The sequence below is a fragment of the Eubalaena glacialis genome, chromosome 5 (assembly GCF_028564815.1).
Source record: "Eubalaena glacialis isolate mEubGla1 chromosome 5, mEubGla1.1.hap2.+ XY, whole genome shotgun sequence".
In the NCBI taxonomy this organism is placed as follows: Eukaryota; Metazoa; Chordata; class Mammalia; order Artiodactyla; family Balaenidae; genus Eubalaena; species Eubalaena glacialis.
This window is the reverse complement of record NC_083720.1, coordinates 154,493,089-154,511,492: the sequence shown is the minus strand read 5'-3', so window position 1 is coordinate 154,511,492 and position 18,404 is coordinate 154,493,089. Positions and strand designations below refer to the sequence as shown.

Below are 18,404 nucleotides of genomic sequence, written 5' to 3'. Positions count from 1 at the left end.
CTCCCCTCCCCCTCCCCTTCCTTCCCCCCTCCCCCTCCCCCTCCCTTCCCCCTCCCCTCCCCCTCCCCCTTCACCTCAATCGCCACCTCCACCTCCACCCTCATCTCTATCTCTATCTAACTGCTGGTGAGTAGCCTGTTCTCTGGGACGCCTTAGGAAGAAGATAAAAGTCTCAATTTGTTTTCGTAATTAACAAAATAAATATAATGATTTATGTAATCAAAGAAACTTTGAATGCTAAATGTCAGGCACTGCTCTGTAATAAGCGCTATCCAGACTTATCTTCTATTCTCTGTGGGTCTGGACACCTTGAGGTCTCCACTGGTTTATTCAGTGTACTTTATTGTGTATATACATACATGCATATATTTACCTCCAAATATGACATATTTCTGCTGTTGATAGGAAGGGTTTTCTTTTTCTTCTGTTCGTCACCTGATTGAGAGCAGAGATAAGAGTAAAACCTGAGGGAGGAAGGGTGAGTGAGATGAGATCGTGTTCACTTTTTGCGACCAGGTTTATGAAAAATAAAAGCTGCAGAATATTGTCAAATGTATAGTGATCTGTTTATCTGTGTATTATAATGCAGGTTGTGCAAGAACCAGTCAGGGACAGTGTCATTTCAGTTGCTCTCATAGTTATGTTCATACATCCTGGAGAAGTTTTGTTGATGTTGTTTTCTGCACAAATTGAAAAAAGAGATATGTTTGGCTTTAAATTTGCATCTGGCTTTGAGACTGGTGCTAGATAAGAATTAGAAACTTTAAAGTTTTCTACTTTGGGGTGTGTAAATGGATCCTATTAATTCAATGTCAAATTTAGGAAAGCATCCCATAGGATGTTAAAGCATAGCCCAGAGCTAATTTTTTCTCTAAAGTAGGTGACTTCTTGTTTGGTGACCTTGACTGAGATTCAGCATGTATACATTTATAAAGGGCTTGACGGTGTGTGGGCGTGCCACCATTTAACAGGGCTGCTTAGAAGGGAGGGGACCCCCATCAGTGTCTGTCTCCTCCTGTGTTCAGCAGGGGTCCGACTGAGGACCACATCCCCTGGGATTGCAGGCTTCCCGGCATCCAGATGTGGTGCCGGTTAAGTTCTCTGATGGAGCGCGCATGTGGCATTCACCCTCAGATGGGACTGATGTTCCTCTGCTAGTCATCGTGTAGCCTTCCACTGCTGCTGGCTATGAGAAGGATGAAAGCAAAAGGAGATGATTTTTTTCTCATGGAAGTCATATCATTATTAAAGTTCACGTGCTATGCATCAAAGTGCAAGCGGATTTAGGGGATTAGAGATCTTTGGCAATGCATTCTGCTAACATTTTTGCTAAGACCTAGCACCAGAGTTCACTCTGTTGGTGACCTTTCTTTGCTCCCTTCTGGCTGTAACATTTCCCTCCAGAGCGGCTCCCTTTTGGCTTCTTCTGACAAGTTTCAGAAAGATCGTGATGGCCCTTCCTTGTGGGGCGCCGCAAAGAGCATAGGCTTAAAAGTTTAAAAGCACAGCCTTTCTAGTAGGTCTGTGTCTTTATTCCCGTCTTGCCCCTAGGTTCTTCAGAACTTTTTTTTTTTTTATTCCATATATGTGTGTTAGCATACGGTATGCCGCATAGCACAGGGAGATCAGCTCTGTGCTTTGTGACCACCTAGAGGGGTGGGATAGGGAGGGTGGGAGGGAGACGCAAGAGGGAGGAGATATGGGGATATATGTATATGTAAAGCTGATTCACTTTGTTATAAAGCAGAAACTAACACACCACTGTAAAGCAATTATACTCCAATAAAGATGTTAAAAACAAAACAAAACAAAACACAGCCTCTTCCATGGGCTGTGTATCCCTTGAGGTAGTACAAGGACCCTGCCCCAAGACTACACTGTTGTTTCCTGACTACCCCTCCCTTGTCTCTGCATCCCCTCCCTTCCCTGATTAGCAGCTGTTTGAACCTGCCGGTTGGAACTCGGGGAAGGCCCTGGAGGCCCGATTAAAGGAATTCAGGCGCTGCACACACCCTGGTCCTTATCAGCAACCCCGCCCTAGAACCATTGCTACAGAACTCCTCACCAAATCCTGCTGGGTTGGGACACACAGTTTTTCAGGGCATGAGCCTGCCGTGTCCCCCTTTGCCTGGCAAAGCAGTAAAGCTGTTCTTTTCTACTTCACGCTCCACCCCCCAAAAAGTAGGCTCTCAGTCACTTTTTGACCCTTGGCCCAAAAATTGAACAACATTTACAAAGATTTACTTAGCACAGCTTTGGAAACATAGGTGCCAATAGGAGATATATCTTAAATGGTCTTTGAAGCTTGATTAAAGGTACTGAAAATCTGTGTGGAGGACGTGCCTTTGGGTGGGAGTTCATCCTAATACGGAGGCATATTGCTCATGTACTAGACAGCTGGGAACTCAATATATTTTTAAAAAACGACTCTTGCCTTTGATAATCCAAAGTCTTATGGAAGATACAAACGTGCCAGTAAGCAAATACAATAGAGAGTGACACATGTAAACTGTGGCAGCTCCTACACATGATTAGGACAGCACAGTAGGAAGGCTTTCCAGAGGTAGGACGCCTGAGCAGGGCTTTGCCTGTGGTTGAACAGGAGGAAAAGTGTGGGAGGGGGCTTGGGAAAGAGGCTCAAGGCCATGCAACAGCATAACAGGTCCAGGAAATCGGGAGGAGTGAGTTGTCAACAGGTGTAAAGAGTAATTCCAAGACAGGACTTTCATGATTGTTTCTCTCATGGTTGTTTCATGGGCAGAAGAAAGGAAGAAAAACTAGATAGGGAACGATATACCATTTCCTAATACAAACAAGCATATATCATCTGTCCAAGCGAAAATATCTCAAATGCGGTCATCTCTTTTTACATTGTCTTTTGGGTCATTGACTGTATCAGGTGTGTTGCTAGATAATTTAAATCGTAAACTTATGCTATAGGCGTGAAAGCCTGTAAAAATATAATTCATTACATCAAATCCTCTCCATGGTTAAGCATTGGAAATTATATAACTTATATCAAGTTGTGGGACTATTAAATTAATAATTATTTAAAACTTTTAGTCTTCCTTGAAAGTTAATGCAGCTTCCACAGCTTCCTAATTAAAATCAATCTTACTCAGTAAATACAAGTAAAAAACCTTATGTGTTTCAATATTTAACATATTTTAATAACCACCGAATATAAATTGCAAATGTTAAATTTCTTCATTCTTATATCCTGTACCAAAAATAACTCTAGAGATTTAAAATCTGACTCTCTTTCACTAATGTGCTAATTTGGGGCAGTATTCACTTATTCATTCATCAATTCATTATACATTTTACTGAGTTTTTACTCTGCAAGCGGTCAGTGTTCTAGGTGTCAGAGAAAAGACAAAGTTCCAGCCTTCAAAGGGTTGATCGTCTGCAGGCTAGAAACCAGCAATCACCTTGTATTAACTTTGGTGGAAGTTGTCTTACTGACGCGTTAATATCAACGCATTCTCAACTTCTGATTTCCACCTCTGCTCCCTCTTCATCCCCTGAAAAACTATTCCTACAACAACCCTTCCCTCTCAGTTGATGGCAACCCCATCTTTTCAGCTGTTCCTTCAGCCAAGGACTTGCAAGTGTCCCGGAGCCCTCTCTTGCCCGGTGGCCCACATCCAATCTGTCAGGAAACACCACGCCTCCTCTGCACCCACCCTAAATCCAGCCCCCATGGCCCTGCTGCCGGGTGACTGCAGTGATCTCCTAGACGGGGTTCCCTGCCTCCTTACTGACCCCTCTCTCTCCCATGCTTGTGGTCCTTTTAAAATGTAAATTACATTATGTCCCTGCTGCTCTCCGGCCCCCCAGCCCCGTGGCCATCCACACCACAGCAGTGCAAGCCAGACTCACCCCACTGGCCACGAAGCCCTACATGCTCCGCCTTCCTCTCTCGGGCTCCCCCCTCACTCCCTCTGCTTCAGCTTCGGTGGCCTTTCTGCCAGTTCTTTTTTTTTTCATTTTTATTGGCCTATAGCTGATGTACAATGTTGTGTTAGTTTCAGGTGCACAGCAAAGTGACTCAGTTATACACATACATAGATCCACTCTTTTTTAGGTTCTTTCCCCATATAGGTCATTACAGAGTATTGAGTAGAGTTCCCTGTGCTATACAGCAGGTTCTTATTAGTTATCTATTTTATATATTATAGTGTGTATATATCAATCCCAATCTCCCAGTTTATCCTCCCCGTCACTGCCTGGTAACCATAAGTTTGTTTTCTACATCTGTGAATATATTTCTGTTTTATAAATAAGTTCATTTGTACCCTTTTCTTAGATTCCACATAGAGGTGATATGATACGGTATTTGTCCTTCTCTTTCTGACTTACTTCACTTAGTATGATGATCTCTAGGTCCATCCATGTTGCTGCAAATGGCATTATTTCATTCTTTTTTTATGGCTGAGTAATATTCCATTGTATATATGTACCACATCTTCTTTATCCAGTCGTCTGTCGGTGGGCACTTAGGTGGTTTCCGTGTCTTCGCTGTTGTAAATAGAGCTGCTATGGACATTGGGGTGCACGTATCATTCTGCCGTTTTTTAAGCACGGGAGACACGTTCTCACTTCAGGGCCTTTGCACTGGCTCTGTCCTCTTCTGGACTCTTCTGCCCTTAGCATCTTCAAGGTTAAACCTCCTGCCCTCTGTAGCTCTTTGTTCAGGTTCCATCTCCTTAACGACCCCAGAAGCAGGTTCTCTATTTAAACTTGCAATCTCCCACCCATTAGGGTGTGTTCCATCCCCCTTCCCTGCTCCAGTTTTTTTGTATTTTTCCCTTTAATAGCTCCTAGTGTACTGTATTTATAATGAATTTATTCATTACCTTGTTAATTGTCTCCTCCATCTTGAAAGTAAGTGACATGGGGGCAGGGATTTTTTTGTCGGTGTTTGTTTGTTCACTGATTTTGTTTGCTCCCAGGCTCCTAGAATAAGGCCTGGCACAGAGCAGCTATTTAGTAAAGGCTTTCTGAATGAACAGATAGAGGAAAGCAAAAGTTCTGTGGTAACACCCTTAAGAGGCTCCTAACCCCAGTTCTAGACGTAAGAAAAGGCTTCATTCTTTGAGGAAATCATATGGAATTTAAAACCTGAAGGAGAGGTAGGTATTAGGAGAAAGAAGGGGCAATAACTTCCCATAGAGAAAATGAGAAATTAGAGTCTGGCGTGCAAGGAAAATATAAATATTTCTGTAAGGCTGGAGGCTGAACAGAGGTGTTTGGGGGGAATTCTGAGAACTAATACTTGTAAAGATGCAGGCTCCAGATCTTGAGTGCCTTGCTGACCTACTAAGGAATGTTTAGTCTCATGCTGAGAGCAGCAGGGGCCCCTAGAGGAGAGCCATCACCACGGTTTTGAAACAGGAAGATTATGGGCTGCCCTGGCGACAAGAGAACTTGGTGGCAGGAGAGCTTTTAGGGCGATGCAGGAACGATGCAGACAACGGCTGTCAGTTGTCTGAATGGTGCTTGTGGTCTGAGGGGGGGAATACATGGATTTGTTGCCAGTTCTCTCCATTTCTTTAGAAATAATAATCGCAAAAATCACAACCGTGCATTTATAATGTATTAATATAAACTCAGCTGAGAGGTATTTGTGGATGGAAAACAAGACTCAGAAAAGCAGTCTCCTTCCTTCCTTCTGTCTTCTTGGTCCCTCGTCTCATGCCAGGATTTGCACAGAAGGCACAGAACAGAGATTTGCTGAAATGAAGAGGAATAAAGCGAAAACTAGGGCAACACTTCTTTGAAAATATCTTCACAGAGAAAGAAGAAAATAAGTAATTATCATTGCTATAGGATGGGGTTTAAATTCCTGCCCTTAGCATCTGTAGTGTTCTTTTACTCAGCCGTGGCAGAAAAGTCGTGTTATTTTACAGGCTGAAATAGAAAATTCTGTAGTAATCAGACCTGAACCATCGCGGCGCCTGGGTTTAAATGGGACAATTAAAGGGAACATTTTCCCTTCCTCAAAAAGATGTTGACAAAGAGGCAGATGATAGAGATGATTTGCCACTATCTCCAAACTAATTTACACACATTTCTATTTTGAGATGGATTTTCAGGGTTTTCGGGGTCTCAACAACCTGCAAGATGTAACCATCCATTCTACCTTGTCAAGTGGACAGTTTGAACCTAGTTTGACTTGTGTCTGCCGGGCCTGCCAGCGTCAAGGAATTCAACCCTAATACAGGACTGACATTGTGTGCCACTTAAATAATGGCTTTCCTGCAAGAATCCCGTTTTACTCAGGAAAAGACTTAAAGCAGCAATTCGAACTTTCTTAATTGCTATCCTAAGAGACTTATTAGACCTGTCTGGAAATAGCATAATCTTTTTGAGTTCGGTAATTAGTGCTGTGCATTAAATAGTGCCCTGGTGGCTTCATAGAATTAATTCTGCTTCTCGAATGTTTTAACTGACCAAACCCACTGCTGGCACACTGTGGTCCCCTACAATGAACATTAAAGTATTTTGACACGCAACAAAAAAGAGGCTTGACAAGTTTAGTCCGTTATGTTTTGTGGTTTAAAAAGTGTGTTTATGACTGAAATAAACCCATAAATTGAAAATTTGATATTGATAACATTACATATTTCATAAAAATTACTTGAAAAATAATTTATTAAGCTATTGAAATACATCTTACACCATGAAAAATAAAAATACATTACCACTGCTTGAATTATAATGCAGGATATCTGGGTTCATCTCAGGTCCACATTTTTTTGTCTGCAAAGGGAATAAATGTCCACGATCTCTGAGATTTCTCCCAAATCTCTAATACCATGATCATGTGATGTGCAAATTTAGGCATGCAAAAACATATGCTAGCGTTTCTAATTTTTGCCAAATTTATGACCCTCAAGAGGCTCCTCTGTCTCTTAAAGATTGTGGTGACTTTCAGCAGGTCACCTCTGCTGAAATCAAATCTTAAATTACCCTGGAAAATATTGGTTTTGTTGTTCATGGACTACAAAAAATAAGGAACTTTCACCTGTTAGAAGGTGCCTGAGAAGTGGGGAGCATCGGGGGGAGGAACTTATGCAACGAACAAAGTAAAATATCTGCCTCTAAGAAAAGCCTTTACCTACTGACGGGTGGATCAAAGCCAGACACTGTGTTGATTCGAGTATCTTTTTTCTATTTTGATGAATCTGATTCGTTTTAGCTGAAAATTTGAATCCCTAAGTGAATCTAGTGTTTCGGAATGTAAAAGTCTTGGTCCTTAAGCAATATTTGCAGTCAGGGTCAGAAGCCAATCTGGCTAATTTAGGCAAAGATATGTTGTTTTTAATATATTCTTTTTACATTCAAGAGTCTTTCTCCCTAGTGTATTAAAAATTATTTTTATTATTCATAGAGAATGATAAAAAAGGATGTTAATGGTGGTTTCCTGCCAGTGGAGCTGTCTTTTCCCCCTTGGAAATGTGATACAGCTTGTGTGCTTACTAAAGATGTTGAGTTTTTATTAGCTTTCTAATTAAGACTTTGTTTTTGTAGGGCAGGTTTAGGTTCACAGCAAAACTGGGCAGACAGTACAGACATTTCCCGTATATCCTCTCCTCCTGCACGTGCACAGCTTCTCCAATATCAGCTCCACTCACAGAGCGATACGTGTGTTAGAATTGATGCGCCTTCATCGACACGTCATAACTACCCAAGGTCTACAGTTTACATTACTGTTCACTCTTCTTGTTGTACATTCTCCGGGTTTGAACAAACGGGCAGTAACATGCTTTCGTTATTACAGTTTCAGACAGAGCATCTCCACTGCTCTAAAGGTGGCTGCACCTATTCGTCCTTCCCTCCCCCCAGCCCCTGGCAACCACTGTCTCCGTAGTTCTTACCGTCTCCATAGTTTTGCCTTTTCCAGGAGGTCATATAGTTGGAATCATACAGTCTGTAGCCTTTTCTGATGGGCTTCTTTCACTGAGTCATATGCATTTAAAGTCCCCCCATGTCTTTGCGTAGCTTGGTAGCTCGCTCCTTTGTAGCGATGATCTTATTCCATTGTCTGCATGTACCCCAAATTACTTATCCACTCATTTGCTGAAGAATATCTTGGTTGCTTCCAAGTTTTGGCAATTGCGAGTGAAGCTGCTGTGAACACCCGTGTGGTGGTTTTTGAGTGCACGTATGCTTTCAGCTCCTTTGGGTAATAAACACCAAGGAGTATGATTGCTGGTCATGTGGTAAGAGTCTGTTTAGTTTTGTAAGAAACAACCTGTCTCCCAAAGTAGCCATATACCGTCTGGTGTTTCCACCGACAATGAGTGAGAGCTCATTTTGCTCCAGTGATGCTTAGTCTTGCTGAAGATTTTGCAGTTTTATGCAGTGAAGCTATGAAGGTCACACGTTCAAAAGGCTTAGAGGAAATTAACGATGACCTTATCACAGACAGGTCTTTTCCAGAGGTTAGACTTCAGTTGAATTTGAAATGAAGAGAAGTGAATAATTTTAAGTTTATAATGTATTTCGTAATAATGTTTTTCTTTTCTATGGCTTTAGTTGATTCTAGGCCATTGCCAAGAAGTTTAAAAAAAAAGACTTGCTAAAATTTTCTCATAAGCTTAGTTATTTTTCCTAGAGCTCATCATTTTTGACTATGTTGATAATTTTGTAATGGAGAAACTGAGAATTGTTATATTGTGTAAGATTCTCTAGGGAGGTATCATTCTGTTGATAACAATTTTAACTAAATAATTGATGCTATTTTTAAAGTGATTATGTAAAATTTATCAGTCTAGAAAACTTACAGCCCAAAGTATGTTACACAAACGCTCTTTTTATGGAAAGTAATTGATGTTAAGGAAAATGTTTAAATGGTAATTAGTTTGGGCAATGCTGACCAAACAAAGTTAAACTGGAATTGTTACTGCAGTATTTCTCAGGGCCTTTAGTATGCCAACATGAGAATCATCTTCTGAACTTATTGGATCCAAGACTCCTGTAGATCAGGATGGCAGTTTTCAAAATGTTGTAAAAACAAGCTAGTTTTGAACACGTTAGATCGTAAAAAAAGGAAAAAAGAAGGCAAACATGCTGGTTAATAACTTGCATTTTTAGCATATTTTTCAACTCATCCGGCTTCTCCTTTCCTGTAACTTTATTCATTTGATGTGGAATTTGCCCAATAAGGGGACCAACAGGTCCAGTGTGCCTGGGACTCCAGACTTCCTGATCCAAAACTGAGACAGGCCCAGGCAAAGCAGGAAGGTCAGTCACCCTCATTACTTCAGCAATGCAGAGATCTGGGTTCAAATTCCTCCACCTTTGTCACATATTTTTGTGACCCTGAGAAAAATATAACTTGTAACTTGCAATCTTCACCTATAAAATTGGAATACAAATATTTGTTGCATAGAGGTTTTTGTTTCTTTTTTTTTTCTTATTTTAAAGGACTGACTTACTAGGAAACTATCCAACTCAGGTTTGGCTCATAGAGAACTAGGTCAACATGAATGCTTCCTTTCTCCCTCACCTTCCTTTCCAACACTATTATGACATAGAGCAGACGTTGTTCTCCTTATTTTATTGATAAGAAACTTTGGACACTGATGCTTTAGTTAACTTGCTCAAGGCAACAGAGCTGTTAATGGTAAAATCAGGACTTGAGGCAGCCCTGATAGAGATCAGAAGATGCTGTATTCCATGTTTCCTAAACTATACTCGGTTCACTTTCAAGTGTCAATGAATATTTGGAAAGTGGCCATTCATAGGAAATTTTGTAACAATTTCATAATGCTAAAGCCTAGTACTTTCTTTTTGAATGGTATTTTTTTTTCTATCTTCGCACCGTGCAGGTAACATATGTTTTGGAATAAGTGCTATCATTATGAAGATCCATAAAATTTTATATTATAGCCTATTTATCCTCTTTGAATATTCATTAAATTTGAAATATATATAGAACTCCTTTTCATCTCCTCTTTTTTTTTGGCTGTAAGACTACCCTTTCAGGTATCAGTGATTATAGTAACGCATTATTGAATAATATCTGATGACTATTGGGCATAACAAACATGTTTAAAATGCATATTTTATTTTATTTTGAATAAAATGCATATTTTATTTTATTTTTGAAAAATAAGTCTCAATAAAGATACATTTGAAATGGAATAAAAAGCACATTTGGAAAATGGACCATAAAGACGTTTTCCCAGATTTCGTCTTCAAGTGTGGATAGGAGTGATTGTGCTATAGCATCACAGAACATAATGGTCCCCACTGAGATATAAATGTCCAACTCAGCTGAGGGATTTCACAGAACATAAACATCAGGGCTGAGATGATGCATTTGTTTTCGAAGAAGGAGATCTTACATCGCCATCACGTTCCCTTCAAATGAATTTACATCTAGTTTAGTGAATGGTAGAATAAAACTGCAATATTTAACTGTCCAATCAAAAACGTGATATATTTGTTGAGAAAAATAAATGAGCCACATATGCAGAACATAAAGAAGAAGGAGGTACGGATACAGAAGCTGTTGATTTTCTCTCAGCCCCGAACTGTGTCTATGATTGTGGCTTTTAATTTACAGTGATAATAGGCTTGAGACTTGATTAGATCTGAACATTTGAAAAAGGTTGGAAGGATTTTTCTTCTTAGTGAGCTCATGCCCTGAGTCATAATGATCACACACTGCGTGGACTTAAATACTTTTAGTTCATTCAACCTCATCTTATTTTTTAATGTAGTTCACCAACATTTATAGACCTCCGAAACATTTAGCAGATGGCTTTATAGATTCTCATAGTAATGTGAGCAGGGTAACTGAAGGAAGAGTCTGCCTTTTAACTATGATCATTACTCTCAAATACAAACTGCAATACAGGTTTCTGTTTCTGATTCAGTGACCTAAACTTCATCCTAAGAATTAAATTAGCAGTGGATGGATTGCTGTATAAGAAAACAAACTAATTTTTTTTTTTCCTCTAGGAGAATAGAGACAGTCATATAAGTGAGGCAGAAAAAAGCTGATGTGATATCTCTATTTCTCCAAGAAGTCTTTTCCTAAGTAGATATGACTTAAAACAATGCTTTTGATATAATACAGTTTTTTTTAAAAAAAAAATGATACATGGCTATTGTAGAATACTTGGAAAAGAAATATCATGTATGTTTCCTCCCTGTTATTCTAACCATTTTGTTTATTTTTCTTTCCTTTTTTTGTTGAAGGGATATAACCATTGTTTATTACTCTCACTTTTTGTTGAAAAAACTTTAGTTGTAATACTGTTTTTCACTTATTTTATAGCTAACATTATTTGTATTGTTACATAGCCATTATTAGTAGAACTTTTTAAGGACTACATAATACTTCCACAAGGCAGAAAGCATAGTGTATATTTTTTTTAAAAAATTTTTTTTTGATGTGGACCATTTTTAAAGTCTTTATTGAATTTGTTACAATATCGCTTTTGTTTAATGGTTTGGTTTTTTGGCTGCGAATCATGTGGGATATTAGCTCCTCGACCAGGGATTGAACCCACACCCCTGGCACTGGAAGGAGAAGTCTTAACCACTGGACCACCAGGAAGTCCCAGAAAGCATAGTTTTTAAACATTCCTTTACTCTCGGAAATCTAGGTTCCTTCTAATTTTTGCATATTACAAATGATACTGAAATGAATATCTTGTGTGAAAATTCTCTGTATTTGAGAGTATTTTCTCAGGATAAGTTCCCAGTAATTGAAAATTACATTTTCAATCCAGGAATATAAGTTGCCTAAATGGATATGTAACACAGTATATTTTGCTAATATCTTGCATGTACAGTTTGAAGGAAGAGGTTGCAGATTTTGGAAAAAAATAGTGACGGGTTTTATTTAGATCCATCTAGTAGAGGTATTTCCAGGAAACTTAACTGCAGCCATCCAGGAGATAATCTAGATTTGTCAGGAAGGACTCACGAATAGGCCTGCAGTGACATCGCTTAAGAAAATTTAGCAGTAAATGTGAATATCTTATCACAGTTAACAGCATCAATCACAGTTCTGCGGGCTCAAAATCATTTTCTTTTTCTTCTTTCTTCTTACCACATTTCCCATCAAATTTGATTCATTCATGGGATAAAATGAAACTGATTCAACTAAAGTATTTCATGCAAAGATTAAGTGATAACTTCACATTACCATTTTTAGCATTTAAAACTCGGAACAATTTCTGGATGTGAGGAGAGGATAATTCATACCACATAAATTACTTTCTCATTTGCTTTATTGTACCATCTCTCATATTAAAAATAAACAACACAGGCATCTATCCACCATTGGACCGATTTATAACACTCTAATGATATATTGCAATTATCTGTTTCTGTATCTTTTCACTGAACTGGGAGGCAATGTGAGTCCCATAAAGATAGAATCAGTATCAAGATCTCTGGCCTTCCTTCCTTCCTTCCTTCCTTCCTCTTTCATTCCTTCCTATTAATTCTCTTCAGTGTGCCCAACTGTGCCCTGGGCTCTGAGAATTCAGTGGTGACATAAGTTTTCTGCTTCCCTAGAGTAACTGTTCTAGCGGGGAGGAGAGATGAAGTAGACAAAGAATGCACGAAGAAGATACTCAGATGCTGGTAGACACTATGAAGGGAATAAACAAGGTCCCATGATGGAGAGTGATTGGGTGGGCTGGGCAGGAAGGGCACCGCTGAGCAAGTCATGTTCGAGTGTATGGATGCAATTTAAAGCCATGGACTGAATGAGATCACTTAGAGAGAGCAAGGGGGGTGATGTGAAATGGAAAATTTAGAAAATCTGTCTTAACAAATGTTCTTGTGAAGGAAACAGAAAAAGATGGTGGAAATTGGAAGGAGATATGGACCTAAAAAGCAGTTATTATATCTATCGATATCTATCTATCTAATCTGTCTATTATCTGTCTATCATCATCATCCACCTATCTATCAAATCTACCTACCTAGCTATTTCTTTCTTCTTTTACTTGTGGTAGGAGATACTGGAGCAGTAGAATTGCTAATAGAGATGATCCAATAGAGAAAAAAGGCTGATGCGGGATATTGAGGGTATAAGTGCAGAAAAAATGTCCTCAGGAGCATGAGGGGCGGGGTCAGTGTGAGGCTGGAGTGGCTGTCCTGAGGAAGGGGAGTGGCCACCTCAAGCGATGCCAGCTCAGGAGGGAGACGGAGGGAAGGTGGAGCTTGGTAGTTTTTGGTGGAAAGATCAGCTGGTTCTGTCTGTTGGCTTCTATTTTCTTGGTGACTGGGAAGGCAGGGGAGTCAGCAGGAGAGAAAGAGAAGTGTATAGAGAAGACAAAAAGAAGGTATAGAGTAGTCACTTTTGAGAGTGGAAGAACCAAGTTACTGAAGAAAGAGGAGGATTATTTGGAAATGTTGAGGTCCTGTTTTGGATTTGTGGTCAAAAATTTTAGAGTGTCACAAAATCAGTATGATACGGCATTTTCCCCCCAGCTTCACTGTACTTTTGTTACCTAAAGACTGAAAAATACTGAATAACAGAAATTTCCTCAGCAGTAATTAAAGCTTTTATGTTAAAATGTGATTTATCGTTATTGACAGCAGCATCAAACATAGATAAATGGCAATATATACACATGCCATAATAATACTTAAGCCCCTGACCGTGCTTAGTACACATGTATTGGTAGTAGTTGTTTTCTGCTTGGCCCCAGGCTCCTAAAATAATCCTGCTGCCCCACTGGGATCTGAATGCCATAAGCTTGTAACCAGTATTATCATAGATTATTGAAGCCTGAGGGGACCTAGAAATCATGAAGTTTGGTTGTTCTTCTAATTGAGTGTCATAATCGCCAACGAGACTTTAAAAACAAACACTCAAAAGATCACTGCAGATCTATATGAGCATCACTAGGGTGGAATTAGAGATTAAGGATCCCCAAAATGATCAGTATTCTTTCCATATTGCCAGATGAATCTCTCATTAGACAGTGGAGAAATATTGATTTGTTAATTTCATAATTTCCCATATTACCAGGTCAGGCCATAAAGTGATGCTCTAATGAGAAACTAGTTAGAAAAACAAAAACAAAAGTGAAAACATCAACACAATTATTATGAAAAGTCTCACCTGAAATAGATGAGATGTTAATATAACTGAAAATGTTTAGAATCGAAGGGACAGTCCATAGTTCCAATATTCCATACTACTCCTCTTACATCCTTAGGTTTCTAGAGATAGAAATTGTGCCTAAATTCTTGGACCCTGATATGGTATGTATGGTGGGCAACTGCAGTCTTGATTGCCAGTGTACAGTGAGCCTCTGAATTTTCTCCCATTCTTATGAAATGTGTGTGGTACTTTTCAGTATACTTCTGCTCTGACCTATGACGCCGTTCAAGTGATGACCGAAGCTTTTCGAAACCTGCGGAAGCAGAGAATTGAAATCTCCCGAAGGGGGAATGCAGGAGATTGTCTGGCAAACCCAGCTGTGCCCTGGGGACAAGGGGTAGAAATAGAAAGGGCCCTCAAACAGGTCAGTCACTGAAAATGATTGTAATGTGACTTAACGATGGCCACTATTTTTTCCTGCTGAATTAGTCATTCTTGTTTTATCCCTTCTGTTTTATAAAGAGGGAATATTATTTCCTAACTACATAAAGGTAGGTTGAAGAGCAGAAACCTAATAAGTGTCGTTTTCTTGACTTGCATCCCGGGAGAGTCATCTGGTCAACCACTCTGTATCTGGTGGAAGTGAATTTATAATTGTGCTCCTTTCCCATTTCCTCATTAGGTGCAGGTTGAAGGTCTCTCAGGAAATATCAAGTTTGACCAGAATGGAAAAAGAATAAATTATACAATTAACATCATGGAGCTCAAAACGAATGGGCCACGGAAGGTAAATCATTAGTGAATTGAAGGCATTCTCTCTGTGTGAGGAGGTGAGTTAGTGAACCCATCACCTCATCTTCCAGAATCCTGGAGACATATATTCACATAGCTGGATTCAACAACTTCCAGAAACATATATTTTAAAATATGTTTTCTAAATAAACTCTATTTATTTCTGGTAAGTAACCCTGAAATGTAATTTTAAGATATAATAAATAAAACTGTTATACTTTTTTTTTTAGACAGAGGTAGAAAAAGAGTTTAATGAGAAGAAAAAGAACTGTTGCTGAAAGATTATGGTTCGGAAGACCAAACATAGCTGGTGCAAATGTGAATGTAACTGTTCAAGTCAACATTTTTTTTTCTTCTGTTATGGCTGAAATGCCATTGTTTGGATTTTATTTATGTTTCTATATGATCACTCCCACACAAATTACCCTTGGAGAGTATGAAAAGTGAACACGAAGAGACAAGCCGTTTCTAAGAATTGTTTTTGTTTAGTTTTATAGTCTCTTTCTATTCCTATTAGATTCACACGCATAAAAGATACATCTCTGTTTAGAACAAGCCTAGTTAGTGTAGGTGTAATTTCAGATTCAAACATGGGTTTGAAAATAACTCAGTGCTTTGCCAGTAGGAAGGTCATATGTCCAGGTGCCCGCCTTCTGTACCCTTTTGCAGATCGGGTACTGGAGCGAAGTCGACAAAATGGTTGTTACTCTCACCGAACTCCCTTCTGGAAATGATACTTCTGGGCTTGAGAATAAGACTGTGGTCGTCACTACAATTTTGGTAATTAGCTACATATGCCTCTGTTTTACGTTATTTTTCTTAAGAAAAATATCTGTCAGCTAGAATCGCTGCTTATATTTTAGGAGAATAACTGATACGGTGATGCTTTTGAATGTTTTAGTCATTCGCTGCATGCTTATTCTGTCAGAAGGACTCACAAACACGAGATACAGCACTCAGAATACGTCTTATCCTCTTCAAGACTGAACTTCGGCTTCACAGATAATTGGTAACCTGGTACTCACACGGGTGGACACCTAGGGCAAGTCTGGAAGAGCCTTCCTTGCATTCCTCCCATGTTTTACCTTTCCACTCCCACACGATTCTGGGTCCATTCTGTCCTTACATTTGTTACCTGGTTTAATAACGTTGTCAACTTCTCTATATTCGTATGGAAAGGTGAACTCCTGAAAGACAAAGGTGATCTCCCTTCTTTTTTAACTCCGAGTCTCAACACAGTAGTTGGCACATAGCTAGTGCTAAGTGAATGTATATTGGCTGGATGAGACAAATTTGAACTGGATCTTGAACGTCGAGTCTTTGGATAGATGGACGGCAGATGTCGATTATGACAAGAAGCTGTTGGGGAAATGAAATGGAGGAAATACGTGTTTTTGCAGCAAAACAGTCTGATTTTGTTTTACTAAGTTGTGATGTAGTGAATTTGTGAGATTCATTATGGTAACAATATTGAGAAGAAAACATAGGTTAATAAGGGATTTGGATAAGAACATTGGTTGGCACTTGGAAAAGTCTTAATAAATGTAAGCTAGACGTTTGAGGATATTTGCCTGAATCATGCCACTGAGAGGAGCTATCTCACTGAACCCCAAATATCCTCAGTGCCACTTTCCAGTGGAGAAAATTTTGGGGCTGGTGTTGAGTCATGTTTTCATGCTTCCTTTTTATGGTGTTCACAGGGGGGGATGCTACTCCCTAGCTATCCGTGTAGCATAATTCTAGGGTATTCTATCTCATAGAGGAAGTGAGCTCTCAAGTCTGAGAGGGTAGATTCCATACATCACTATGGCAACGACTCTTTGAGTCTGGGCATCACTGGTCATGGACCTGATTTCCACAAGAACCTTATCCTCGAACTCGTAGTGACACAGGGTTTTGGGTGAATGCTGGTTCTTTGGAGTCAGGGTAGCCCTGACTTAGAATAAGAGAGTGGTGGATCCAGAGTTGACTAAAACAGATGTTAAACCACATTATTCCTCTCTAAATACTAGGATTACAAACACTACAAGGGGACATACTAACAGTTTGTGCTTTTGAGTCTCTTGTTTACTTTGGTATGGCCAGGTGCCAGCCATGTGCATGAAATACAATGAAAGATAGATGAGGACCTTTGATCAGAAGCATTACGCTTAATTTTTTCCCAGTCGTATTTTCCACTATCTGTATTCTACAACATCTCTGGCTTACAGGTAATAATTAAACCAGAAGATTTGAGTGGATGAGAGTAGATCAGTAACACAGTTGTTTTGATCAACTAGAGCACTTTCTTTCCATATAGGAATCTCCATATGTTATGATGAAGAAAAATCATGAAATGCTTGAAGGCAATGAGCGCTACGAGGGCTACTGTGTTGACTTGGCTGCAGAAATAGCCAAGCATTGTGGGTTCAAGTACAAGTTGACCATTGTTGGGGATGGCAAGTATGGGGCCAGGGATGCAGACACGAAAATTTGGAATGGGATGGTTGGAGAACTTGTATATGGGGTAAGTACTGCGCTTCTCAAAGATAAAGTCATTACGTTTGAACTCTTGTTGAGAGAATGCTTGCCTTCCATGCAAAGTACCAATGTCTGAGATTGTGGGTTTCCCACATTACTCTAGGAATGCTGTCTTATTTCCTTGTGCACATTTGAAGATGAAGGATGAAGTCAGAAGCAAATATGCAGATGGAGACAGGCATTTCACCTGTCTTGAAGCCTATGGGCCATATGCATTGTTCAAAGATTGCCAAGGCATAGAGGCAGATGTAGTTATCATAATCAAGCCAGAAGGGTGTACTCTGTATTTATAAACAGGAGGGATATTTGGGGAACAAATTGCTTTTCTTCTGTTAAGTATTTACTGGGATTCCACCAGGGAAATAATGATTCCCATTTTCCTGATTTCCTTTCCTTCCCTTTGATCCAATAACGTAACCACGATTCCTTTCTGACCGTGACTCCTGGTTCTATGACTTTCCTTTGTTTCCCTTACAGAAAGCCGATATTGCAATTGCTCCATTAACCATCACCCTTGTGAGAGAGGAGGTGATCGATTTCTCAAAGCCCTTTATGAGCCTCGGGATATCAATCATGATCAAGAAGCCTCAGAAGTCCAAACCAGGAGTGTTTTCATTTCTTGATCCTTTAGCCTATGAGATCTGGATGTGCATTGTTTTTGCCTACATAGGGGTCAGTGTAGTCTTATTCCTGGTCAGCAGATTTAGCCCCTACGAGTGGCACACTGAGGAGTTTGAAGATGGAAGAGAAACACAAAGTAGTGAATCAACTAATGAATTTGGGATTTTTAATAGTCTCTGGTTTTCCTTGGGTGCCTTTATGCAGCAAGGATGCGATATTTCGCCAAGGTTGGTTACTCACCTGCTTCGACTTTGTGCATTTTAGGTCTCGAGTGGACGTTCATGGTGTTTATGAATTCACTGTAAAGAAGTTAGCAGCTGCCGACTGCCTGTCCAAACAGTGTGAGACTCGTAAGGACAGACTCTTAGCATCGGCGTAAGCC

The 18,404-nt window shown here is 39.7% G+C and overlaps 1 protein-coding gene across 3 annotated transcripts in view; it reads left to right on the top strand.

Moving 5' to 3' along the window:
* Window positions 1-18,404, top strand: part of GRIA2 (glutamate ionotropic receptor AMPA type subunit 2) — a 171,236-nt gene that overhangs the window by 113,104 nt on the left and 39,728 nt on the right. For all 3 annotated transcript variants that reach the window (XM_061191775.1, XM_061191777.1, XM_061191776.1), the window contains exons 7-11: window positions 14,346-14,513; window positions 14,772-14,876; window positions 15,551-15,661; window positions 17,181-17,387; window positions 17,879-18,249. In XM_061191775.1, the coding sequence (XP_061047758.1) occupies window positions 14,346-14,513; window positions 14,772-14,876; window positions 15,551-15,661; window positions 17,181-17,387; window positions 17,879-18,249 (962 nt within the window). The remainder of the gene's footprint in view (window positions 1-14,345; window positions 14,514-14,771; window positions 14,877-15,550; window positions 15,662-17,180; window positions 17,388-17,878; window positions 18,250-18,404) is intronic.